Consider the following 26,244-nt stretch of genomic DNA (forward strand, 5'->3'; position numbering starts at 1 on the left):
CAGAAATAAAGTAGGAAAGCTGTTGAGAAAAATGAAATCATTTAGTGTGTTATTGATATGGATTGAAATAGGTCTTGCCTTCCATTGCTGTGTTTTGCATTCAGTAATGCTTGCAAAGCTGTAAACCATCTGGAAATAAAGGAGTAATGATCTATCTTTATTTTTATGCAGTGAGATGAAAATACAGAAAACAGAAAACACTGAATGTTGGGTTAATGCTTACTTCCAATATTTTCTATGAAATGTATTTAACAGTGTGCTTCAGAAAATCAGCCACTGTGTTGCTGATACAAAGCACACAGCCTGCTGTGACAGATACAGGATTTTAAATTCATGTTCCTAACTTTGAACAAACACACAGGTACAAGTTCCACAGCTAAACGTAGCGCTTCCTCTGGAAATAAAGAGTCCAGCTCTTCCAGAGAGAGGATCCGGGAGCGTTCCCGTCTGAGCCAGAGCAAGAAGCTGCCTCTGGCAGGGCAGGGCCCCGGCGACGCGGGGCTGGCCAAGCGCTCCCGCAGCCGCACCAACCCCAACTCCGACGTCCGCATGAGCAAGTCCAAGTCAGACAATCAGATCAGCGACAGAGCTGCGCTGGAAGCAAAGGTGAACGATCTTCTGACGCTAGCGAAAACAAAAGATGTGGAGATCTTGCATCTGAGAAATGAATTGAGGGACATGCGTGCTCAGCTGGGACTCAACGAGGATCATCTTGAGGGGGATGAAAAGTCTGAAGAGAAAGAAGCCATTGTTGTCCATCAGCCAACTGATGTAGAGTCTACACTGCTCCAGTTACAGGAGCAAAACACTGCCATCAGAGAAGAGCTCAACCAGCTGAAGAATGAGAATCGAATGTTAAAAGACAGACTAAATGCTTTGGGCTTTTCTTTGGAACAAAGGCTGGACAACTCTGAAAAGCTCTTTGGCTATCAGTCTTTGAGTCCAGAGATTACAGCTGGCAACCACAGCGATGGTGGGGGCACTCTGACATCTTCAGTGGAAGGTTCTGCTCCTGGATCGATGGAAGACTTGTTAAGTCAGGATGAAAACACTCTCATGGACAACCAACACAGTAATTCCATGGATAATTTAGACAGTGAGTGCAGTGAAGTTTATCAGCCGCTGACATCGAGCGATGATGCCTTAGATGCTCCATCATCTTCAGAATCTGAAGGAGTACCAAGTATAGAAAGGTCTAGGAAGGGAAGCAGTGGCAATGCAAGTGAAGTGTCTGTAGCCTGTCTGACAGAACGGATACATCAGATGGAAGAGAATCAACACAGTACAGCTGAGGAGCTCCAGGCCACGCTTCAAGAGCTTGCAGATCTGCAACAAATAACACAAGAGCTGAACAGCGAGAATGAAAGACTCGGAGAGGAGAAGGTAATCCTGATGGAGTCTTTGTGCCAGCAGAGTGACAAACTGGAGCACTTCAGCCGTCAGATCGAGTATTTCCGGTCCCTTTTGGATGAGCACCACATTTCCTACGTGATTGATGAAGACATGAAGAGCGGGCGCTACATGGAGCTGGAGCAGCGCTACATGGAGCTGGCGGAGAACGCGCGCTTCGAGCGGGAGCAGCTGCTGGGCGTTCAGCAGCACCTGAGCAACACTTTGAAGATGGCAGAACAAGACAACAAGGAGGCCCAAGAGATGATAGGGGCATTAAAAGAAAGGAATCACCACATGGAACGGATCATTGAGTCAGAGCAGAAGAGCAAAACAGCTCTGGCATCTACCTTAGAGGAGTACAAAGCCACAGTAGCCAGTGACCAGATTGAGATGAACAGGCTGAAAGCTCAGCTGGAGCACGAAAAGCAGAGAGTGGCTGAGTTATATTCCATACACAACTCTGGAGATAAATCAGATATACAAGACCTGCTGGAGAGTGTCAGGCTGGATAAGGAAAAAGCAGAGAGCTTGGCCAGTGGTCTGCAGGAGGAGCTGGCACACACCCGCAACGATGCCAATCGATTGCAAGATGCCCTTGCTAAGGTAGGGCTTCAAATACCATTGCACCTAACACCCCATGTACACAATGGCCTACTGGCCTCTGCAGTTCTTTCAGAAGTAAAAGATTAATTATGAGCTTCATTGGATTGCAGTAGTGTTAGGACTGATTACTTTCTCTTGACTTTTGTTATGAAAATGATGTCAGCATTTGAGGAAATTATATGGATACATTGAGCTACAGGGTGACTGTTGTGTTACTTTTAAAAATATTTAAACTCCACATCTTATTTCAGTGTCCGAACTTAAACAGTATTTAAGATCCTGTACTCATTTAGTGCTTAACTTGCACACCTTCTGCAAGACTTTATGTGCTGATTAGGTTTCGGATCAAAATGTTTATTCCCAGTTCTGTTTTGACCCAAGTATTTCTAATTTATGCAGTAGCTATGTCTGGTAAAAGTATTTACCATAATTTAATATAAAAGCAAGAATCACACAATTTATTTAATAACTTTACATGTGCATTTAAAGGTATATCTTCCTGAAGAGACAGTTTATACCAAATTTAATTTGTGAACTGTATATTAGCTGCAAAACAACACGTTAGTCATGATCACTAGCCTGTTAGAATCAACCTTAATTTGGGCTGAAAACCATACTAAGGTGATTTTAATAATTATACGTTGGAGAGTGCTATTAAAATAAAAACCACTGAAGCAGATGACTTAAGAGCAGGGTATTTTGTCTGTTAAACTTGGTGCCTGCCAGCATTGCCCACCCTAAACCACAACCTATTTTCTCTTTCCTCTTGTTTTTCTGACACCCTATTTTTTATATATATATATATATATATATATATATATATAAATTTATTTTTTAACCTGTTGGGTTAATGTTCCTGTGCCACTGATCCCAGCCTATTACTTATGTTACACTTTTGTGAGGCAGGATAAAAAAGCTGCTTCCCCTGCTCCTGAACGAGAGAAGTCAACCACTTCTTCCCTTCCCTGGTTTGTTTTTTTTTCAAAATAATAGTTTGACAGACTCCTGAGAACTGCTTCAACTCACTAACACACCTCACACACAAATGTCACAGTTGCTTAAGGAAATCACTCATCACACAGGTCCAGCAAGCACTAAAACTGATGCACAAGAGACCAGGTTTTTTCTCTTTTGGCAAGAGAAAGGAAGGGTAAAGAGTTTTAACATTTCCCCTCCACCCTGTCCCTTTTCCATGGCAGCTGGATGTTAAATTGGATCAACTGCTCATGAAACCTCAGTACACCTTGGTACAATGGTGGTGTTGCTTCACTTGTATGCAGGGCAGTGCTCTGAGAGTAGCTGGGAATGCTCATTTATCCAGCCTGGGAATATAAAAAAGTTTAACTTTGGCCCAGGAGAAGAGTTATACTAGAACAATGTATAGGCAAAGACTTTTATTTCTCCTGTATTTGTCTGGTTGCAGAAAGAAATTTTAAGTGTGGTAGTTACAAAACAAAAAGTGTGTTTAATATGCAACTGAGATTTATTCTTCTTTAGGTTGAAGATGAATACAGAGTGTTCCAAGAAGAAGCCAAGAAACAAATTGAGGATCTCAATGTGACTCTAGAAAAGCTTCGGACAGAACTGGAGGAAAAAGAGACTGAGAGGAGTGACATGAAAGAAACCATCTTTGAGCTGGAGGATGAAGTAGAGCAGCACCGTGCTGTGAAGCTTCATGACAACCTCATCATATCTGATTTGGAGAGTAAGTGATATGCATTTCTCTTGGGAGAAAGGATTATTTAAGGAAAGCTCAAGTAGAACACTGTAATACTGAAAATATTTTTACTTGTTTGTATGTCTGAATTCAAGTCAGAGTAGGTTTTGCAGAGTCCTTACACACTGGGGGAAGAAAAAAATCAAGTTGGCTTAGCTTTTCCAGACCCACTTAGTAGCTGGTGTGGGAATAAAACCTATGACTAGAGAACAAATAGGAAATCTGCTAATACTGTTTTCAAATTGTTCTTCAAAGTAGAAAAACATGTGGTAGAAACCATGTTTACTGTGTACCTGTCTAGCTCTCTGTGCCTTAGTTCCCTCTCTGATCTTGGAGACCTGCTCAGACATTCCTACCACGGGCTGGAATTCTGCAATTAGCCTCCATCTAATTAAGAACACGGGCAACTCTACCCTGGCAAGCTGTATTTGCACAGTGCTGCTTAGAGGATTTACATATCTGTTAGTCTTCCATGTTATTCAGAGATGAAACAAGATAGCAAAAAAACCAAAGCATGATTCCTTCTAACAACAAGGGAAATATTCATAGAAAGGGCTTTTAATTGCTCTGCTATCAAGAAAAGTTGGTGTCTTAAGCAAGGTAAATTGCTTATTCAAGCTCAGTATCTTCAGACATGGCTGTGAGTGTTGTTTCCCTAAGCAACCCTTCTTTATCTTGAAAGGCAGTCACTGCTTCTCTTTACAAAATAGTTTTAACTGTTTATTCTGAATTTTTTTTCCATTTCTGTGCAAAAAGACAATAATTTTGGAGCAAAGACTCAAAAAGGTTGAACAGTTTTCTACTTGTTTTTTTTTTTGTCCATTAACTGAAATACAGTCATGCAGGAAGCAGCACTGTAGTCAAGTGGATATTTGGGTTTCTGCCTAGCAATACCTCATCACAAGGCAGCTCTGATTTTTAGATGCTTCTGCTTTGTGAGTACAAACCAGCTGTCAGATATTTAATTTTGACTGGTGAAAATTCGGGCAGGCAAACCTCTGCCAGGGGAAAAATTCTCAAGAAAAACTGCAAAAGTCTTTGTTATTCATTGATCTTGGAGAATTCATGTGGACCAGCCAATGTCCTGACGTGATCCTTAGGATGGAGCAAGCTGTTGTGTTAGTTCTGTGCTGGAAGGAGAGTGGCATCTAGTGGCAGTAAGAGAGGATGGCACACGAGGGATTCTATAAACTTTAAAAACTGCTTTTTTCTGACAACTTGAAAACTCTGTTGATTTTGGGTTCATGGTTAAACCTCTTACAGGAGTTTTTTCGTGGTAGTCTCTAAGTAGTGGCAACATAGGACATAGTGAAAAATCTGGGACTTTGAGGTAGTACATACAGCATTTAAAAATAGACTTCTACATATAAAAGGGAAAATTATAACTTAAAAATTTTCCTAAAGACAGACTTTACACTTAGGAGAAAGATGCCTCATAGATGAGGTGGTGAGTGTTCATTCCATGTAATGATCAATCACCACAAATAGTAATGTAGAAATGGGAAACACTCCAAGCATGCTTCACTGTGGGCTTTTCAAACACCAAGAGGAGGCACAAGGAATCTCCAGTGGAACATTTTTCACATTAATCTGGGTATTGAACTGTCACATTTGAGCTGTAAATATGTCTGCCTGCAGAAACAGGGATCTCTTTGATGGTGCAGCAGGATGCAAATTGCGTTGATGAAAAGCACACAGGATGTTCCTGACATGCAGCCAGATGTGCTGAGAGCTGCAGTCACTGCAGCTGAGCTCCTCACTGCTGGGATGAGGAGTTTTAAGCACAGTGCTTCAAGGGCTTGGAGGGGAAACCCAAGGAGGAGCAGCTGAGGGCACCTGGTTTGTTCAGACACTGAGGAGTGACCTCACCGTGGGCTTCGGTCCCTGCTCTGGGACTGGTGACAGGACTTGAGGAAATGGCTGGAGCTAAGTCAGGGGAAGTTTAGGTTGGATACCAGGAAAAGGTTCTTCACCAGAGGTGGTTGGGCACTGGAACAGGATCCCCAGGATGGCCCCAAGCCTGCCAGAGCCCAAGGAGGGTTTGGACAATGCTCTCAGGCACAGGGTGAGATTGTTGGGGTGACCTGTGCAGGGCCAGCATTGTGACTCGATAATCCTGATAGATCCCTTCCAACTGAGGATATTCTATGATTCTATTGTATGTAAAAATAAGAAATACTAAAATGATCAGTGTTTTATATCCTCCATGCTGTGCTGAGCTGAAACAGGCAGTGGGGAAGGAAGGAAGGACAGTGGGGAAGGAAGGAAGGAGGGAGGGAGGGAGGGAAGGAAGGAAGGAAGGACAGTGGGGAAGGAAGGAAGGACAGTGGGGAAGGAAGGAAGGACAGTGGGGAGGGAAGGAAGGAAGGAAGGAAGGACAGTGGGGAAGGAAGGAAGGAAGGAAGGAAGGAAGGACAGTGGGGAAGGAAGGAAGGAAGGACAGTGGGGAAGGAAGGAAGGACAGTGGGGAGGGAAGGAAGGAAGGAAGGAAGGACAGTGAGGAAGGAAGGACAGTGGGGAAGGAAGGAAGGAAGGACAGTGAGGAAGGAAGGACAGTGGGGAAGGAAAGAAGGAAGGAAGGAAGGACAGTGGGGAAGGAAGGACAGTGGGGAAGGAAGGAAGGAAGGAAGGACAGTGGGGAAGGAAGGAAGGACAGTGAGGAAGGACAGTGAGGAAGGACAGTGAGGAAGGACAGTGAGGAAGGACAGTGAGGAAGGAAGGAAGGACGGACGGAGGGGAAGGCTGACACTGCACTAGATGGCGTGTTCCCTCTGGCTTTCACTCCTGACTCCCAAAAACTTGGAGCAGTCAGGTAGCCCAGCTGTCACATGAGTCATCTGCAGTAACTAAGTGGGAAACAGAAACCTGTTATTCTCCCAAGCAGTTAATAAGAGTTTGTGGGGAAATTTTTGCCCAAAAAGTTTGACTCCTGATGTGCAGAAAACGTGTATTTGTGGGTTAGCTTACCACTTCTCAAAGGTTTCTTCTGAAGCACAAAACTAATCATTGCTTGTTCTCTTAGCACAGGTGCACATAGGTTCTCCTAGTCTGTAAGTAAAAGTCAGTAAATTTTTAGGACAAGTGTAGGTGAGCTAGAAGGTGGATATTTTTAATGTTCAATGAATAGTTCTTTTATGGAGCTGACAGTGTTAGTTTTAATTCTGCTATATTTCATTTGAAAAGGATCTTGACAGCAGTTATGAAATCAAATGTTTGCTTTACCATATTTAGGCCTTTTCTAACAAGTGTTGGAAAAGTCAATAGGATGTTCATTTTTGGTACCTTTTTTAACATTTTTAGTTTTGTGACTAATGGCAGACCCTTAAAAAGTCACCTTTCTTGCTGTATAGATATATTGTCTTACATGATGAGCTCAGAAGCAAGATTGGTCTGCAAATTGCCTGAGCTTTGGTATTTGTGCCAGTGCCTGTTCCTTACAGAAGGAATCTGTAGTTCTTACACTGCTCTGTGTATGTGTGGTTGTTTTGGGATAGCCATTTCTATGCTAAAGAACCAAAATGCTCTCCCAGTGTAAGGCATGCCTGTGAAACCAGTACAAAAACTGGGAGAGTGTCCATTGTGGAATTGCCTGTGGCACAATTACTTGATTTAGTGTCCCTTCCCAGGAATTGTCATGTCATTTTTCCTGAAACCACTGCACATGAATATTGTTAATATTTTTTCTCCAGAAACTATTGAAATTATGCAGTTGAATGTTGATATTCATTTTTATTTCATAGTGATAAATTCTAACTGCCAGTTATAATGTAATTAGTAAAAATTGCAGATACAGAACATTGTGATACCTTTTCTCTGGTAGCCTTACAAAACTCTTCCTCCCACCCCCAGCCCTAACTATAAGAATTTTCTTTACAATTTGTAGTCTGCATGTTCCATAATCTTTTTTTTTTTTTTCTGCCTCTTAGGTAGAGGCAAGGTCTTGTCAAACTGTGGCTTAAATCAATATAATTTTCTGAAATGTAGATGTAATTGGATCCTGCAGTCAAAACACGAGCTTGCTGATTTGCCATTTTTAATTATCCTGTTCATTCATCAGAAGAGTCTCCTTGTTCTTCATTTACCCTAATGTGTAGTTACCTTTTCTTTTATCTCAGTCTCCTTTGTTGTCTGTGATCATTGAAGAAGGAGACTGGATAGAGGTGGAAGTACCTGTCCTGCCATCCTGAAACTTCAGGCAGTGGAGGTGGAAAGGGTTTGTGTATGTGTTCAGGAAGAATGTGGAGTTTACAGGGATGCAGAAAGGAAAGGGGCCACATGGCAGCCTCTACCTGTTTTGACTACTTGAATTTTCAGGCTGTAGCTGGTGGAAGAGGTGAAATCACTTACATTACTCATAATTTCTCACTGCATTTCAAGTTCAGTTGCAGTTTGGTGGGGGGTATTTTTAGTCTCCTTGGTTGATTGGGGAGGAGAGAGAGCACTGTTTCCAACAACTGCTCTAAACTGCTCTGTATTATTTATGTACCTGCAGAATATCCAGACCATTGTGTTTTACTTCAAAGCATAAATACACTAAAATTTAATGGTGCGTTTCATAACTCACAGAAGCTCAGAACAATGGCACTACACAAGCTTTAACTGGGTGTATTTATGGTTTCTGGTTTGTGGTTATTTTTAGATAGCTTGCTTTTAGTAGTACTGCAAATTTTGTTTTTAAAAACAAAATTTTTTCTTTGAACTGTTTTAAAAGTGAGAATCAACCTTGACTTGATTTGTTCCAAAATGTATTTAAAGGAAAGGGTGAGGGGAGCAAATTTTATAACTTTGGCCTAAAGCTGGCCTCCTAGTTCTGAATTTAGCTCAAACAAGTTGTGTATCAAGAGTCAAGCTAAAAATTGGAGGGCTTTGCTTAAGTATCATGGTAGCATGAGATGTGAGTGGCCCACCCTGCAGCTTATCTTCAAAGCTTAAAGATCAGCTGGGTGCAACTTAAAATGGGCAGTTTTACAAGGAGGAGATAAATACAGAACTATCTGTCTGTTTTTTCTATTCCAACTTTTCCAAGTTTGAAAGGTTATTGTGTTTTCAGACCAGCTGAGGTTTCATTTTTATGATTCTTGTAAAGAAATTTACTGTGACTTAAAAAAGTCCCTGTACTTGGGGCTGTTGAGGAAGGTTTTGTGTACTGAACAGCCTAAATGTCATGTTGTAGAAAGAGCATTGCTAATATACAGGAAAAATATTTGTTGGGATAATGAACCTGAACAAAAAAATGCATTTAGTCACCTTCTCCATCATTTTTACAGTTTTTACAGTCACACAATGCTACAGAAATTAAACATCCTAGAATGCAAGGATCAGTGAAGTGACACCCTGATTAGAAATTTCTGCTGCTTCATTAGTTGCTTAGTTTTAAGAATGGAGTAATCAATCACATGCTCCTGGTGCATTGAATAAAGTCCCAAATGAAGAATAATTGCAGCAGCCAGTCTGTCAGACGCCACACACTGCTGCTGCTCAGGCTGGCCACCCTGCTGGGTGCCTGCTGACAGATTTAGGGACCCTCTCTCTCATAGCACAAGCTCACTGGTGTTTGGCCTTTTGCTGTAAATATAGCTTGCTTTGACCTCAAATAGTAGCTCAATAGACAGGAATGTCAGATTCTTGGGGACACGAGTTCAGTTTTATCCCTGTGGAAGGCAGGGCTGAGAGTGTTATGTCAGCTGCTTGGTGCAGGAATTAAACTGTGAATAATCAAAAGGCTTCCTGTGGCTGCAGCTTATGTTTGAGGAGGGGAAAGCCCCAGACATCCATGTTTTTAGGATCCTTTCATGTTAAATTGCCTTCCTTGTTTACTTGCTCTTTGCTACTGCTTTGTCATATTAGTATTGTGATTTGGGATTTGTATAAGAATTGAGTTTGCTTATGCTGCTCCCCTTACCAGTCACAGAGGAGTGTGTACCTATTAACACCCTCTGGCAAATGATTCTTTCTTATACTATGTTTCTTCAGATGTCTTTGGTTATAAAAATGTTTTCTCTGAGTAAGTCTTCAAAAACATTTGCAGGTCTTTTCAGTTATTCGTTTTTAAGTAGATAAATCCCTGACTAAGATCTTACAGGGAATTTACCTTTTTTTCCAGATACAGTTAAAAAACTTCAGGATCAAAAGCATGACATGGAAAGAGAGATCAAGAATCTTCACAGGAGACTCCGGGTAGGTAAAAACCAAAAAAGTCAATAAATTGTCAGCTTAGAATGTCTTAAGACCAGCTTATGAAATTGTGAAAAGATAATATCATTAGAAAGAATGCCAATAAAATAATTGTTTCTGAAAGACAGGCATCATGGGACTATATTTACTGACCTACAGACACTAAATAATGCTAAAAATTTCTCACTGTCACAAAGATATGATGTTGGGCTTAGAAGAAAATGTTCCTGTGTATTTTGATGTGGAGTTTAATATTAAATATTTTTCTTCTCTACTTTGACTATTTTGTCTCCAGAAAAGAAACTCATGACTTCAATTTATCTTGTGAGTTAGGTTGTGCCTAACACTGAACAAGCGCCTGTGTTGTTCCTGTAAATAATTTCCTTTACCAGCACAGGAGAACTATGAATAATAAAGATAACTTTGATTTTGAACTTGCCAATTGGTGCTTCAGGAGGAGTCGGCAGAATGGCGCCAGTTCCAGGCAGACCTGCAGACCGCCGTGGTCATTGCCAACGACATCAAGTCCGAGGCGCAGGAGGAGATCGGGGACCTGAAGCGCCGACTGCACGAGGCCCAGGAGAAAAACGAGAAACTCACCAAGGAGCTGGAGGAGATCAAGTCACGCAAGTATGCACATAACAACAGGGACACGTGGTCTCTTTTCCAGGGAAAGGGCAGTTTGGAATAATCCAGTTTCTTAATTCTTGAGGCTCCAGAAGTTTGTAAATCCTCTCACTGAGGATCTGGATTTCAGCAAGCTCCTTTCTGTTGTTATCATATCACAGAGGTTCCATACTGGTGTCTCCTTATCACAAAAGTTTCACACCTTGGTGTTTCTCTTGGGCAGCTCCTCAGAGCCCTGACTCTTTCTTCTTCACAAAGCAGCCACCCCACTCTTTTATAGCATCTTCTTCTCACTGCTTACAGCTGTGGCCTGGTAAAGTCAGGCTGTTCCTCATCTTTGATAATTGGCCCAGCTGCAACTCCTTAGGCCTAAGATTACTTTCTACACTATCTTCATTTTCTTATATTCTATCCCCCTACAACTTTCAGCATTTTACAACTGCAATATTTGTTTCTTTGTATTGTATACTTAATCCACCCAGGGTTTTACAAAACCAAGTTGGAGTGGAGGATTTTTCCAGTTTAACAGCTCAAAATTATTTGGCTTCCCACAGTGTGAAAAACAAGCAGTGTTAGCCTTTCTGTACCATCATTAATGTTTCTTTATTAGCAGTCAAGGCTTTTGGTGTGGTTAAAAACACAGCTGGGTTTTTACCTGAAAAGAAACCTTCATCTATTTCTGCATGTAACTTATACTGTTTTCTTTCCACTGATAATTAGAGGTGCTTTCTATATAAAAACAAAAATAATCCAAATTGTGACGTGTTGTGGCTTGAATTAAGTGCTCCAGATATTTAGAAGCTGAGTTATATCTTTCAGAAGTAATAAACTCCTCAAATAGGAACATCTTGGACAGCACCATTTGAATCCTGACTACATTGTCTCTAGGGGTCAGATCTGTATATAGCTTACAGTAATGATGCTTGTGATGTGTATATATAAAACAATTGTTTTCTGGATGGATGGGAATTTGGTGAGATTTACATTGCATTTAGCCCAGCATCTAGTAGGATAGGAGATCCTTTCACAGGCTGTGAAACTTGGGGAAAAGCTAATGCTGCCTAAAGATGTGTACCAGAAACATATTCTTACCTCCTTAGTATTAAATTGTTTTCCATTTATTCAAGTGGAAAAAAATTCTCCCCTCTGAGATGATTATTTTCATGTGGAATGATGAAATCCTTAAGTCTCAATTTTTTCCATTCGTGTGTGTGAGTAGGAGTAGGAATTAAGCCTTATATGAAATATTGATTTGATAGACTTTTTTTTACCAGATGCTGAGCTCTGCTGCTGACAAATAGTAAGAAATTACAGTGAAAATTTGGGTTGCTAACCTATTTCTGAATTACAGTGGAAAGAAAACTAGGTTCATGTAATGACCTATTTGGACCATAGATTTTAATTCAGCTTCAATTTGTGCTGATTTTTTTTAAGCCTTTGCACGTTAAAATGTTTTTTAAATACCCTAACCGAGCAGCACATTGACTTCAGGCAGGAAGAAGAACGTGGTCGAGTGTACAATTACATGAATGCAGTGGAGAGAGATTTGGCAGCCCTGAGACAAGGCATGGGCCTGAGCCGCCGATCCTCCACCTCCTCGGAGCCGACCCCCACTGTGAAAACGCTCATCAAGTCCTTCGACAGTGCCTCCTCCCAAGGTGCGTCCCAGCAGCTGCCCCAGGCTGCCCTCTGCCTGTGCTCCTCTGATGGCTCACAGGAAATGTGCTTTATCCTGTCCTGGCTGAAACAAACCCACCCAGACTGGATTGCAGCACAGATTGTTCACTGCACTCCATGCAAGCATCCTTTCTTGTCTTGTCTTTATTTCTCTCTTTGCTGTCGCATTGCCAGTGACTCATATGCTGGATGCTTTGATTCAGTGCTCCTGTATATTAGAAATACATAAACACATATGACACACATAATTATAGCTGGGAGCACAGCTGATTTCAGCCTGATTATTAAAATGTGAACTTAATGTTCCAAATTAAGCATTTTAAAAGCCATGTAATAGCTAGAGCTGAGTTTATTTCTTTTAATAACTTATATCTTATACTCAGAGCTCTGATGACAGATAAAAGTAAGATCCAGCCAGTATCACCTATTGAAAGATATAGGAGATGTTTTCTAAAATGAAAGGAGTTTCACTCTTGAGACAATGGACTTTACTATTATTCTGTTTGTGGGAAGAAGTGGTGCTCTTCTCCATAGATCACCAGAATAAGGAGTCCAAGTAATTATTCTGAAATGAGAAACCCTTGGGTTTCACCTTTAGCTGCATGTGAAACCTTGTGTGAATTAAAGTATTTCCCTTGCCAGGTCCTTGAGTTTTGACTTTCATGTCCAACAAAGTCACCCTAAGTTTAATGTATGAAGGCTTGGTGTGAAGCAGACTAAGTTAGCAGAGCCAGTCCAGTACCGTGCACAGCAAAGCTGCTTTCCACTGCTTAGAACCAGGAAATTTCAGATACAGAACCATCTCTGTTATTGAATCATTCTGTAAATGCTTCTATTTCCATGCTTGCTCGATTTCTTCACAGGTATTTACAGGTTTATACTTTTGTAGTGTTAGTTTAGAAGGGTTTTTTTTGTGTGTTACTGGAGGAAGGTGCTTTCTTGCCAGAGTTAGTTTAGTTAAATGATAAAACCTCTCTCCCTTCTTTGGAATCTTTTATTTCAAGCTAATATCTGCCTTCTACCTTAGCGTTCATGTCTAATCATGTTGTTTAATCATCATCATGTTGTTTAATCATCAGATCACTGATTCACCAATTTAGAATTTTTCTGTTTTCATACATTTCTAAAAATGTTACTTGTTTAATCCCAAAATTTAAGGTATATAATCATCTAGTGGTTGTGGATTTTGATTAGAAGCTAGAAAGGAGAAGCAGGTGATATAGTTGATCTTTCTTGTATTACCAGCAGAGCCAGGAGCCTGCTGCTATCTCTTTAATTGTCTGAAGATCAGAGAGCTAGTGATGCCATGATTTACATCTGCCAAGGTAATAGTATCCTGCACCTTAGCCTTGTCCACCCCCAGCCAGCTCAGGCTTTTACCATGGATGATAGAAAGACAGCAAATGAAGGTAATTGCAGGGGAGTAAATGTGTAGGCATACTTTCAAATGACTTTTCAGTCAATTGCTAATTGAAATTCTGAGAGTGTGATCTGGTAAAACTGGTAATGTAAAGTACAAGGTGAGGGCTGGCTTTAGCAGTCTCCTGTTGCACTGCAGAACAGTGTCATGCTCACCATGGCTTCCTTTCCATGTTCTCCTAGTTCCAAGCCCTGCTGCTGCCACAATTCCTCGCACTCCCCTGAGCCCAAGCCCCATGAAAACTCCCCCAGCTGCTGCTGTATCCCCTATGCAGGTGGGTGTTTTATGACTGCACTTAATCCTTCTCTGTGAAGAAGATTGTGTGAAACTACAGGTGGTGACATACAAATATTGGCTGACTTGCTGGGGAAATAATGATAAAATGTTGCCTTAAGTAAGTAATTACTAGACTGTTCAGTCTAACAAGTGTTTCACTGAGAACCACGTTGGAAACTTGGAAGTTCTTGTTAAATATTTGCAACCATTGCTATTCCTGTGCTGTTAAAAAGCGTGAGAGGAAGACTTTATTTGCATTCCTTAGTTTTAGAGTTCAGTTTGTCAGTTCTTAGTCCTGTGCCTGGCAGGGAAACAGCAGTAATCCCCTTTGGCAGTGGGCTAAGGACTATCAGCAATGATCAGTGTAAATGTATCTTTCAATGCAGGATTGAAATAATTGCAGATTTCTGCTCTTTGTTCATTTTGCACTGGCAGAGTTTGGCCAGTGGGTGATGGTGCTGTGTGTTTTGTGCTGTCCCCTCTGAAGTTTGTGCTTTGGCTCAGCTGCTGCAGCAGCAGCCTGGGTGCACTGGGATGGCATTGTCAGGACTCTGATGTTCAGCTTTGTAGATCTTTGCTGGCTTTATTATCTCACTTGCTGTGAAGTGAGATTTTGGCAGAAGCCAGCAAGTTTAAGGACCAAGCAGGTGGGACCAGATTAATAAAGAAAAGTCGAAGAATGTATGTTGTTTTACTCCTTTAATATCCATAATTCTCCTGTTGCCTTCAAGATATTGCTATCCCAAAGTTCCAAACTAGATTTTCACTGTAGGTCAGTGTAATGATTTGGTAATACATTCTCTCTGCCTGAACTGAGGACTCTGCAGCCATATTAGCTTTTAGTCCTCAAGGAACAATACCTGGAACAGACTGACTGTTCTCCTGGTCTCAGACTAGTGCAGCCTTTATTCATTTAAGAGTGAATTTCATGAAACAAATAGATAGCCTTAAAGCAAAGAGAAAGAATTAAATGGTTTCTTGGGAGAGCTTCTGCTTCTTCTTGTGGTTCAGTCACTCTTGACAGCAGTTCTCTAAATTAGTTAAATGTGACGAGTTTGCTGACAGATGCTTTGTTCCTATTGATCTGGCTTTATATTTCTGTTTATTTCTGCACTCTTGGAGGAGGAGGCAAACTTAATCTCCTGTTCCAAAGGGCTGAACCAGACCTTTGGCAGACAGAAGACTTTTTGGTGAAGCCTAAGGCTTATCTCACTTTATTTATCTGTAAATTAACCATGAACCAAAGTAATCTCTTAGAATATTGCAAAGCTGCTCAGGTTTACAGCTCTTGTTTGATGTTCTTGATCTGCCAGAATTACTTGAATTTTGAATTCAACTTCTGGTATAGACCCAAGTCATCAACAGCTGGATACTCATTAGTGGGAAACATTGCCTGAAAAACAAAGGGAGGGGTGTGTAAATAAAACCAGCTTCTATTGTCTTTCTGAAGATAGGTGGTTTTCTTCAAAGTGCTTGTAATTATCCAGAAGGCAATTGGGTTTCATGACCTCAGTTATGTGAATATTTTCTGCTCAAGAGAGAAGGGGTTGAGTTTTCTTTATTTTCATATTGCTGCCTCATTTTCTACTGTTGCATTCTATGTAATTTTTTTTAACATTTTTTTGTTTGTTCTCTCTTACAATTGAAAAGCAAGATTTTAATAAGTAATCACTATGTGAGCTGACCTATTTGCTCCCACATTATAGAAGTCATCTATGGTTTAAGGTCTTTGAGGAAAGGTGGATCTCTGTATGGCTGTTGCAGTGTTTATTATCATTAATTTCTGTTCCTCTTAAATGCTGTCACAGGGGAAATATTTACATGGGCACCTACTGAGAAACTGGCACAGTGTTGATACTTCCACAAAATGGATTGGTTGCAAAAAACATTGTCCAAGTACAGATGAATCAACCATGTGCTTTGTCTTTGGACTGTGAAATGAATTTCCTCAGCCTTGAAGAGTTTTTGTTTGCTTGGTTTGTTTTTCTTTACAGCTGTGTGTATGTGTAATGAGATAGATTCTTGAATATATTTTGAAACTCAAACCAAACAAACAAAACCCTTTCTGGCTTCAGGTCCAAGCCTGCAGTGGAGCATAGATGTGTTTTACTATGGCTCTTAACAGCACTGCAAAGCAATTTAGGAAGAGAGGTATGAAGAGAATGCTCTTCAGAATGTGAAAACAGCCCTGCTGGGTTACCCAAAGCTTAGCTGGTCTGGTATGCCACTGGGAGTGACCAAAGCACATGCCTAGGGAGGAACATAAGGACAATGGAGCATATCTGCTGCTTCCCTGGCTACTTCCATTTTCTGTTTTGTAGCTGGAGGACTCTCTGAAGCAGATGTGGTTTCAGATTTACAGGTTACCACTGAATGTCCTGAAACACACATGGTTTCAGATTTACAGGTTACCACTGAATGTCCTGTTACAAACATGGTTTCAGATTCACAGGTTACCACTGAATGTCCTGAAACACACATGGTTTCAGATTTACAGGTTACCATTGAATGTCCTGTTACAAACATGGTTTCAGATTTACAGGTTACCACTGAATGTCCTGGTACAAACATGGTTTCAGATTTACAGGTTACCACTGGATGTCCTGGTACAAACATGGTTTCAGATTCACAGGTTACCACTGAATGTCCTGAAACACACATGGTTTCAGATTTACAGGTTGAATGTCCTGGTACAAACATGGTTTCAGATTTACAGGTTACCATTGAATGTCCTGTTACAAACATGATTTCAGATTTACCATTGAATGTCCTGTTACAAACATGATTACATGATACATGTTTACCATTGAATGTCCTGTTACAAACATGATTTCAGATTTACAGGTTACCATTGAATGTCCTGTTTTGATTTGAGCATGTGAACTTCCAGGGTCCAAGCAATTTAATGTCAAAGCCTTCCTATATCTTCACTGGTCAATATGTGAAGAACTGTTTGTTCTGCAATTGCCACGTGCAGGTGCACTGGCATGAAGTGCAAAGTGATCAGGAAGAGGTCCCTGGATACTGGTGATGGTCATGTTTCCTTCCATAGCTGACAACAGACACAAGGAGGATGAGTCAGAAGCCAAATATTTGGAGTTGAAGTGATTAGTTCATCCTGCCATAGTTCTGTTTCAAATTTAAAGCATCTCCCAGACACCTGTGCACTGCTACATGGATGAAGGCAGGTGAAAACAGATAAACATCAGTTGGTCCATGTTCCTCTGGTTTGCAGTGCATCAGTCCCTGTGTTACTGCTGGTAGCTGTGAGATTTGGAATTAGGAACTAAACAGTGCAAGGGAGCCCTGTCTGCAGTGCCACCAGGAACAGAGACAAGCAGTTTGTTTTATTGCAAAGAGACAAGAGCAATATACAGCAAGTTGTCAGCTGAGTGATACAGGCACTTTCTGACAATTTCCATAAAGGAGATTTGGTTTTAAGGGATAAATGTATCTGGTTATCCAGCTCTGTACATACCCCTGTTTCTTGGCTGAAGCTCTGTAGTGCCAGTCTCAAAGCTAACCAAAATTAAATATTTTTATTTTAGCCTCATATTTTAGCTGTTTCCTGGGGTGGGGAGATGCATTGACATGGCTCACTTTGGTACAGTTCATATCCTTTAGTTAGGAAATGCTTGGGGTTTTTTAAAGGAGGTGGTGTAAGTGTGAAATGGCAGCTCTTAGGGGAAGCTGTTGTGGACAATTCTGTGCATGGCTCACAGTCACTTTCACCTGCACATTTAAAGAGACAATCTTTGTGTGTGTGTGCAGGACGTTGGGTGTATGAAGTGATGAAATTCTTCATGCTGTACTTTGGCAGTTGTTCTCTCCATTTGGTTTCTGGCACAAAAGCACAGCTCCAGTTTGACCCTCAGTGATGAATAAGTAGCCCTGTAATCCTGCCTGTGCTATGGGGTGCTGTGAAGTACATACTCATTTTAATCCCAGTTCTGCATTTGGCTGTCTTGCCTAGATAATTTGGTGTGAGAAACATCTGACCTTTATTATTTTATGAAGATAAGACTCATTTACCCTTGGGCCAGATGGAGACCTGAAAGAGTTTTCAGGATAAACACATTAGTGGACTGATTATGATTAAATATTGGAATCTAATAGAAAGGACAGGATGAATAAAGAATGAACTGTAATTTGCAATAGGCTCTTTGAAATGATTAATTTGAAATAATTGTGGGCGATCCTCCATGAGTCGTCAGCAACTAAATCTGTTTCAGTAACTCTGAGGGTAATTATTGCTTTGTACAATTCACTGTGTGAGACTAAAATGCTTATTTTAGTCCTTTTCAGTGCTTACTGAATTGTGTGTACAAGTCTGAACACAGCTGTGATCTTGTGCTTGCTAAAAGCCATATATTGCCAAATATTTATATAAAACTTGAAAACTAAATGCTCAATTCATAGCTCTTTGAAGGAGAACAAAAATTGAAGTGACTTGAGAAGGCAAAAAAAAAAAATTATGTATTATTACATCTTTGACAAATAATAAAATGTGTCTCTCCATTTGTTCCCTGAGCATCTCAGTTAAATATGTGGGAACAAAAGCTCTTGACATTCTGAATAAACCCCATTTTTTCAGTGGTGTTTTTCTTATCAAAGAGTGCTTTGGGTCACTGTACCCATTGCACCATTCTCCCAGATTTCCAGGAAGAGGCACAAAGCTGTGAAGGCTTAAGTTAATAACACAGATCATGCACTAAAACCTTGGCTTTGTATAGGGGGTTCTGTGGGTTTAAATAAACACATCAAGTTTAACCAGAACAGGTTTGTTCAAACAAAATATAAATGAAGGTGAGAATTAATATAGAAACTGCAAGACCATTCACAGCCATAATTTTAAACATTGGTCTGAGGAACAGGAGCCAGCTTAAAGAAGTGAATGTTGCAGGATCAAGGCATAGTCAGATTGGCAAAAGGTTTTTAAAGTAAAGAAGGAAAAAATTTCAAAGTTCCTTTATTCTTGTAGTTCTATAAAATTAGTAATAATGTCATATCTGAATTTCTAAAGCTAATTCTGCAATTCCATATATGTTTTTTTTTTTACCTTCTTGTTATGTCTGACAGAAGTATTTTTCCATTTCAGAGGCATTCCATAAGTGGGCCAATCTCAGCTTCCAAACCCCTTGCTACACTGACAGACAAAAGACCAAGCTATGCAGAAATTCCTGTTCAAGGTACTGATCCAAGTTAATTTAAACTTTGGTTTTAGCATTGCTATTGATAGTTTTTAAAAAAAATTATTTAGTATCCAAGGCATTATCATGTTACATACTTTTTATTATCTAAGTATCTTAGTAGATTCATAGACTATCTCATGTTTAAGTTCTTTCTTCTTGTATTTCATCACATATGGTCATGTAACAAAGATGTTTTTTTGAATTTCCAACAGAACCACAATTGCATGCTGATAACTTGGTACTATTTTGACAAATTTTAGTGTCTGCATAAACCAAGATCACTTGTAAAGTCAAGATAAGATAATTTCAGGGACATATCTTGCAGGTGTTTCAGATATTAAAAAACCCAACCTCTGGGGTTACAGGTTTTTAATCCCCCAAAATGCAACAAAGATGATGGTTGGCATTGTACTGCATGTGAATAATAAAATAAACTAATTAAGTATTGAACCTTCAGCAGCCAGATGAAAAATTGAATGGAATTGAGTGTTGATTTATCTATTTCCCAATATTGCCCTGTTCTGTGAACTTTGTTTTGTCTCTGAAAACACTGTTCACAATGTGCTCTTCCTGTGAGAATGAATGGCTATCATGTGTTGGGTGTAGTTCTCTGATTTATGCCTGCTTTAGGGGCTTTTTGTGTGTAGATGTTTCTCAAGATAATCCCCATATGACTCCAGGCTGAATATTTCCTCTCAATTTGGTATTTCTGAGGTCTGATGTTTTCTAAAGGGTTGGGTTTTTTTGGTTTTTTTCTGTAGCACTTCATAATAGTCTGTATGTGCCAGATTTCCTTCTTGCTTTTGTTGAATCCATATTGAGGCTATTTGTACAATGCAGCTGCAGTTTTAATTTTAGAAACTTCGATATTTTTAGGAATATTGAAATGCCTTTCCAAGAAGATAATACAGGATTCTTTAATTGTTACAGAGTTCAGGGTAAGACATAAGGGTTAGACATAAGCTTAAACACAAAATGAATGGTATGTTTTACATGGCTTTTGTGGTTTTTTTCAAATCAGTGAATGCAGGAGCAGGACTGTGTTCCAAGAGTGAGGGTGCCAGACAGAATTCTTGTTTGCAGCCATACAGATATATTTTTAATATATCTCTCCAGCAAAGTCACATTTTCAATTAATAAATGAGGTTTCACTTTTCTTAATTCTTATTTCCATGAGGTTTTATATTCAAATTACTGTCATCTAAGTGTTTCTATGTAGAAGTATGAATTTGCAGCTTTTACTTGAAGGAATATTTCATAATAGGAAATAACTTTGATTTGTTGCTATAGAAAATTAATTTTGTTGTAGAATTTTATTGTAGAATTTTTTTTTATTCATTGGTGTTAGGCAGAACTGATCTTGCAATACAATATGTAAAGGCACCTTTTAGACCCTACTACATGGAGGAGGAAAGGAAAAATGTGTAGTTTTATTTAATAATAAAATGAAAAAAACTCCCTAGGCCCAAAAATGTCAATCCCAACAAACCAGAGAGGAGGAAAAAAATAAATCACCTGAGGGATAAAGCAATCTGCTTTACCACTGAGCATTATGAAGGACATATTGAATATTTTTGGCCATGTGCTGAATGGGGGTTCCTTTCTCAGCCTTTTGGTGTAAGGATTTTTTTATGACCAGGGCCAGTGGATTAGCAAGGGGCTTTAGGGCAAAAGGATTCAGGGGCTCATTGGCAATGGGCAATTTTAGGGCTTTTCTATCTCCCAGATAGAGTCACCTGCCCTCCCTAAAACAGCCAGACTCAGGCCCTGGTGGGCAGTATTGGTGCCTCAGACCTGAATGTTACATTTGGGACCTGTATAAGGATGACTCCCTCCTCTCTCTTTGTGCAGAGCATTTGCTGAGAACATCCTCCACTGTTTGCTGAGAACATTCTCCTTTTTGCTTTGGGCAGAAGGATTCAGGTGCTCGTGGTGCATTCCTGGTGCACTTCCCTGGCAATGGGCAATTTTAGGGCTTTTCTATCTTCCAGATAGGATCACCTGCCCTCCCTAAAACAGCCAAACTCAGGCACTGGTGGGCAATATTGGTGCCTCAGACCTGAATGTTACATTTGACCTGAACCTGTAGTAAGGATGATTCCCTCCTTTCTCTCTGTGCAGAGCATTTGCTGAGAGCATCCTCCACTGTTTGCTGAGAACACCCTCCTTTTTGCTTTGGGCAGAAGGATTCAGGTGCTCATGGTGCATTCCTGGTGCACTTCATTGGCAATGGGCAATTTCAGGGCTCTTCTATCTCCCAGATAGAGTCACCTGCCCTCCCTAAAACAGCCAAACTGGGGCCCTGGTGGGCAGTACTGGTGCCTCAGACCTGAATGTTACATTTGGGACCTGTATAAGGATGATTCCCTCCTTTTCCTTTCTCTCTGTGCAGAGCATTTGCTCAGAACCTCCTCCACCAGCCGGCCGGCATCTCTGCCCAGGGTCCCTGCCATGGAGAGTGCCAAATCCATTTCAGGTAACACCACAGCTTTTAGGTGATCAGGAAAATGGGGAACTCTCATTTCAGTCATGTACTTACAGGTCTGCTTTGTGACTGGCATAACCCACAAATATTCTTCAGTACTGCTGGACATTTGATGGTAACTTTGATTTTAAAAAAGCCAGACTTGCTAAATACAAATTTATGCAGAGTGTTAGTTTACTATCAAGCAGTATATGCTGATGTCTCAGTATCAGCAGGGGCTTCTAAAACCAAATCTTTATTAATTATAGCACAAATAGTGTAATACTGTGAAAATGATGCTTTGTATAATCTAGGCAGAATTGATTTTAGATCAATATTTTTTTTTAAATTTGAGTAAATGCTTACAAGTTTTAGGTTGTTTTTGTTTGTAGAAGAACCCAAACTTCTTGTGTCTGGTATTTATAAATTAATGAATGTACTTGCCCCCAGGTCATTAGAAAATAAGTCCCTGGTTTATGTAGAGAGTTGTATCTTTGATTTGCACAAACATGAACAGTGGTGATTATTTAAGTATAAAGACAAACCTCATACTTTTAACTGGAAACTCTTCCATGTAGAGAACATGTAACAATTCCAAATTTGGTTTTAGAGAGTACAATGCTTGTGCTTTCATTTGAAACAAAAACTATTTCCTTTGATAAAATGAAGCAAGCTCTGTGGAATGTGGTTGACTGATCTCAGGTCAACATTTGATATTCTTGTTGATGATATTTAATTAATGTCCAGAGCATCACATACATGCCAATGCTTCATTAAAATGAAATGGAAATAAAACAGCTGTCATCTCTAAACTGATTTGGTTTTCTTTTTCCTTAACTACTAGAAGCTTCACAGTGTAATTATATGGACTAGAGGAAAATAAATGTTTTGATGTAAAAATTCCTTCTCATTCATTAAATCCTTCAAATGGGAGTAGTCATACTCCATTAAGATACATCCATCAAACTTCCTTTGCTTCAAAATACAGGCTTGATCATAAATGTTTCTAGTGCAGTCTAAATCCTTCATATTTCCAAAGTGGAAAGCATCAAGAAGAATATTGACACCTGCTATTAGATCCTGGTTTCTATGCTTGGTTTCTGCACTAATGCTTGTCTGAGAGCAAGTTGGAAAGTTTTTATGTTTGCAAATGATAAATGCCTGGGCAATTCCCCCTCAGTGTCTCGAAGAAGCAGTGAGGAAATCAAGAGGGACATCAGTGCACCTGATGGAGCATCCCCAGCATCTCTCATGGCAATGGGCACCACCTCACCACAGCTGTCCCTCTCATCTTCTCCTACAGCATCGGTCACCCCTACAACCAGAAGCAGAATAAGGTAATTATTTAATTAGCCCCTTTATTGGGGTTAATTCCACAGCTGTCTGCCTGCATACCTCTAGTATATAATATTGGTGCTGAGCCTGCAGACCCCACACAATAATGATCTTCAGTAATCTGTAAGAGCTTCAGAAAGGTTTTTCTACAACTCAGTATTTGTTTTAAAAGTTAGACTAAAAGTCTAATCTTCTCCTACAGCATCAGTCACCCCTACAACCAGAAGCAGAATAAGGTAATTATTTAATTAACCCCCTTTATTGGGGTTAATTCCACAGCTGTCTGCCTGCATACCTCTGGTATATAATATTGGTGCTGAGCCTGCAGACCCCACACAATAATGATCTTCAGTAATCTGTAGGAGCTTCAGAAAGGTTTTTCTACATCTCAGTATTTGTTTTAAAAGTTAGACTAAAAGTTAAGCTTTTTAAAGCTTATGAGTTAATAGCAGACTTTATACTCTACTAGAAAAGCAAGCTAAGTCATGTCACTAAATAATAATAGCAGTTCCAAATACCACAAAGCCAAATTCAGGAAGGGAGCTTGCAGCACATGGAGCAGATCATGCAGACTGGCTTGGACCCAGGGAGACCATGATAAACCTTAACTTCTGTAATCCCAGTTGAAGACAAAAAGCAGCATGCCCAGATCTTAATCCCAGACACTGACAGGTCTTTTTAATAACCATGAGTGAATGGACCTGGGTTTTTTGGTCCCACAGATGGAGTCATAGTGCAAGTCTGAGCAACAAATGGCCAGACAAGCTCTTTTGATTAGTAAGACAAAAGATAAGTCTGTGGTAAATTTAAAACTTTTCCTCTCTGGTGTGTTATCAGTCAGAGGACTTCAAAGTATATAATCCTCACGTTATCCAAGTGAAGTATGTCCTCAGCTCTGCTTCATAGATTGGGAAATTTGCAGACAAAGGTTAAATAACTCTGGCAAGACCATTTCTCACAGAGCTTCCTGACAAAGCTTTTGTACAGCAGAGTTTAAGTATTAAGCTCCTAATGTTCAGAGACACTTGCAATATATATTAAATTCTAAGGTATTCACAGCTGTGGGTGCTTTTGAAAGTGATTTTTGTGAAATCAGCTGAGACAGGCCTCAGTGCCACCTTCCTTTTATTGTGCAGAAATTAAACTGAGCTTAATTGTGGGTACTTTACTACCAGCAATTAATGTGTATGTTAGCACCTAAATTTAAACTGAGTACATCCAGAAATAAGTTTTAAACACCTGTGTAAGAACTTTGAACTGGTAACATTGAGTTGTGTTGGTGTCAGCCTGCAGACTGGAGCAAACAGTGTGGCATTCCAGGGTGGAACTGGACAGTTGTAATTATGAAATCATTACTTTGCTCCCAGCCATTGCCTGCAGTGTTCAGTGCTACAAAAGACTTAATGGACTCTGAGCAGTGGGTGTGTGGTGATCAGTGTGGCCTTTGGAGACACTCTAGTTTCTTAAATGAGCAGATTTCTCTGTTTTCCCCTACCTTTTTCTGGAAGTTATTGGAAGATAAACAGGTATTGGTGTAGTTTATTAGAACAAATACTTGCAGTTCCCTGTTCTAGGTGAAACTTCATTGGCTCTTTGATTTGGAATGCAGTTGACCTAATATGTGAACATGTGAGATTTGTGTGTCAAACCATTTCTCATTGTCTCCATACAACTTAATGCTAATTTATTTTCTTCGGCAGTGTTTTCATAACTGTGAGAACCTGATATAAACCATGTGCTCTTGCTGGAATTTGAGACAGGCTGTGCAGCTCCCTCATGGCTAAACAGTATGTTTAGCATAAAGAGAGAGGGATATTTTTATTTGAGTTCTATTGTTGCCCCAGATCTCTGTTCTTCAGTTCTCAAAGTGTTGCATAACCCTCATTATAGATTGAATATGCAATCCCATTGTTACTTGTTTCAATCACCAAAGGAGAAATCACCAGTGTAAGTTGTTGATATTTGTACTGATTTAAGAACTGAAGTACAGAATTTCTTGAAGCATCATTCTGGCTGTGTGGTGCCTATGAAGTTTAGGTACAGTGACCTATTCAGATCATTTATTTCATATTTTAAATGCCCAATTATTGACTTCCTTGTTGTGTTAAATCAAGATGAGCAGTTAGGTTTGAAGGCTCAGCATCAAAGATAGCAGTTACTGTTTTGTGTTTACTGTCCTGCTGGGCATAAATTTTCATGGCTATTTCAGCTGTTATCTCTAAGTAACTTGGAGATCCTGCCCATCCATATGTCAGTGAAGACTGGCCAAGAAAACTGCACTACATGTACTTGAGATTAGTGCCTTGAAACATTTCCTTGTCTGTTGGTCCATGCTCTGTTTTGTGCATTGACCAAGAGATGCTGGTGCATGGAACAGTCTCTGGTGTTCTGTTTCTAGCAGGCACACAGGAAGATATTCACATTCCATGGATGCTTTCTTTCCCTTAGCAGGAGCTGGAGAGTTGCTACCTGAAATCTGCAGCAGAGAATCCACTGATGCAATTATTTACTTCCACATTCCACCCCTCTTTCCAGTCACCAAATAGGCTGTAAAGAACAAAGAGTTGAAGATTTGAGAGTGAATGTATACAAATCCCTATGTCTTTTGGGAAATATTCAGAAAGAGTAGCTTAGGCTATAATTTTCTGTGAATTTTGTGAAAACTTTGCTTACATCTGATAGAACTCCTTAAAAATGGCAGATGGGGAAGTCTTTGCAGTTCACTGATAGCTATCTTACTTTAATTTTCCAAATGGAGACTATTAAAACAAGAACAATTGCTGTCACACTTCCTGTGTGGTAACTAATATCCATAATGGTGTTGTACTTGCTCTTTTTGTCAAAGACTGTTCATTATAATAGCTATAGAAATACTGAGTCATGTAACCAGGCCACTAAAGAAGTATTAGCCTTTATAATATATATTTTTTTCATCTAAGAATTCTTTTCTGAATCCTGGTAAAGAGATGCTTGTAATGTAAATGAAAAATGAAAAAATGGCCAACTTAGTTAGGTTGTTCTTTTCTCCCCCAATCTTTTCTTAAGGAAAAAATTACTTAAGATAGCTTGACAAACTGGAATTGAAATTAATTGACTGCTTTTATTGTGCTAATACATCAAATGGCAGATCAGCCTACATAGATCTCCCCCTTCTTTTTTGAGAACTCCAGGTCTCAGGCAAGTGTTCTGTTAATAACACCGTGCTGCTCAAATGCAAACTTGTTGGTTCAAGGTGACATTTGTAATCAGCCATGAGATGCAAAAGAGATAGCATCAGTTTATATTCTTTCTAAATAAGAAATAAAGTCACTTGAGTTAGCTTAATGGTTCAGGCTGCAACTTAATGTGTTGTAAGTTTAATTTTTCA

The 26,244-nt window shown here is 39.8% G+C and overlaps 1 protein-coding gene across 2 annotated transcripts in view; it reads left to right on the forward strand.

The window, feature by feature from the left end:
* The window catches only part of SPECC1L (sperm antigen with calponin homology and coiled-coil domains 1 like), a 66,731-nt gene that overhangs the window by 21,049 nt on the left and 19,438 nt on the right, over window positions 1-26,244 (forward strand). For both annotated transcript variants that reach the window (XM_077187654.1, XM_077187655.1), the window contains exons 4-12: window positions 362-1,995; window positions 3,493-3,700; window positions 9,816-9,889; window positions 10,341-10,516; window positions 12,005-12,171; window positions 13,793-13,884; window positions 18,985-19,075; window positions 21,471-21,554; window positions 22,723-22,879. In XM_077187654.1, the coding sequence (XP_077043769.1) occupies window positions 362-1,995; window positions 3,493-3,700; window positions 9,816-9,889; window positions 10,341-10,516; window positions 12,005-12,171; window positions 13,793-13,884; window positions 18,985-19,075; window positions 21,471-21,554; window positions 22,723-22,879 (2,683 nt within the window). The remainder of the gene's footprint in view (window positions 1-361; window positions 1,996-3,492; window positions 3,701-9,815; window positions 9,890-10,340; window positions 10,517-12,004; window positions 12,172-13,792; window positions 13,885-18,984; window positions 19,076-21,470; window positions 21,555-22,722; window positions 22,880-26,244) is intronic.

This window comes from Agelaius phoeniceus, chromosome 18 (genome assembly GCF_051311805.1).
Source record: "Agelaius phoeniceus isolate bAgePho1 chromosome 18, bAgePho1.hap1, whole genome shotgun sequence".
In the NCBI taxonomy this organism is placed as follows: Eukaryota; Metazoa; Chordata; class Aves; order Passeriformes; family Icteridae; genus Agelaius; species Agelaius phoeniceus.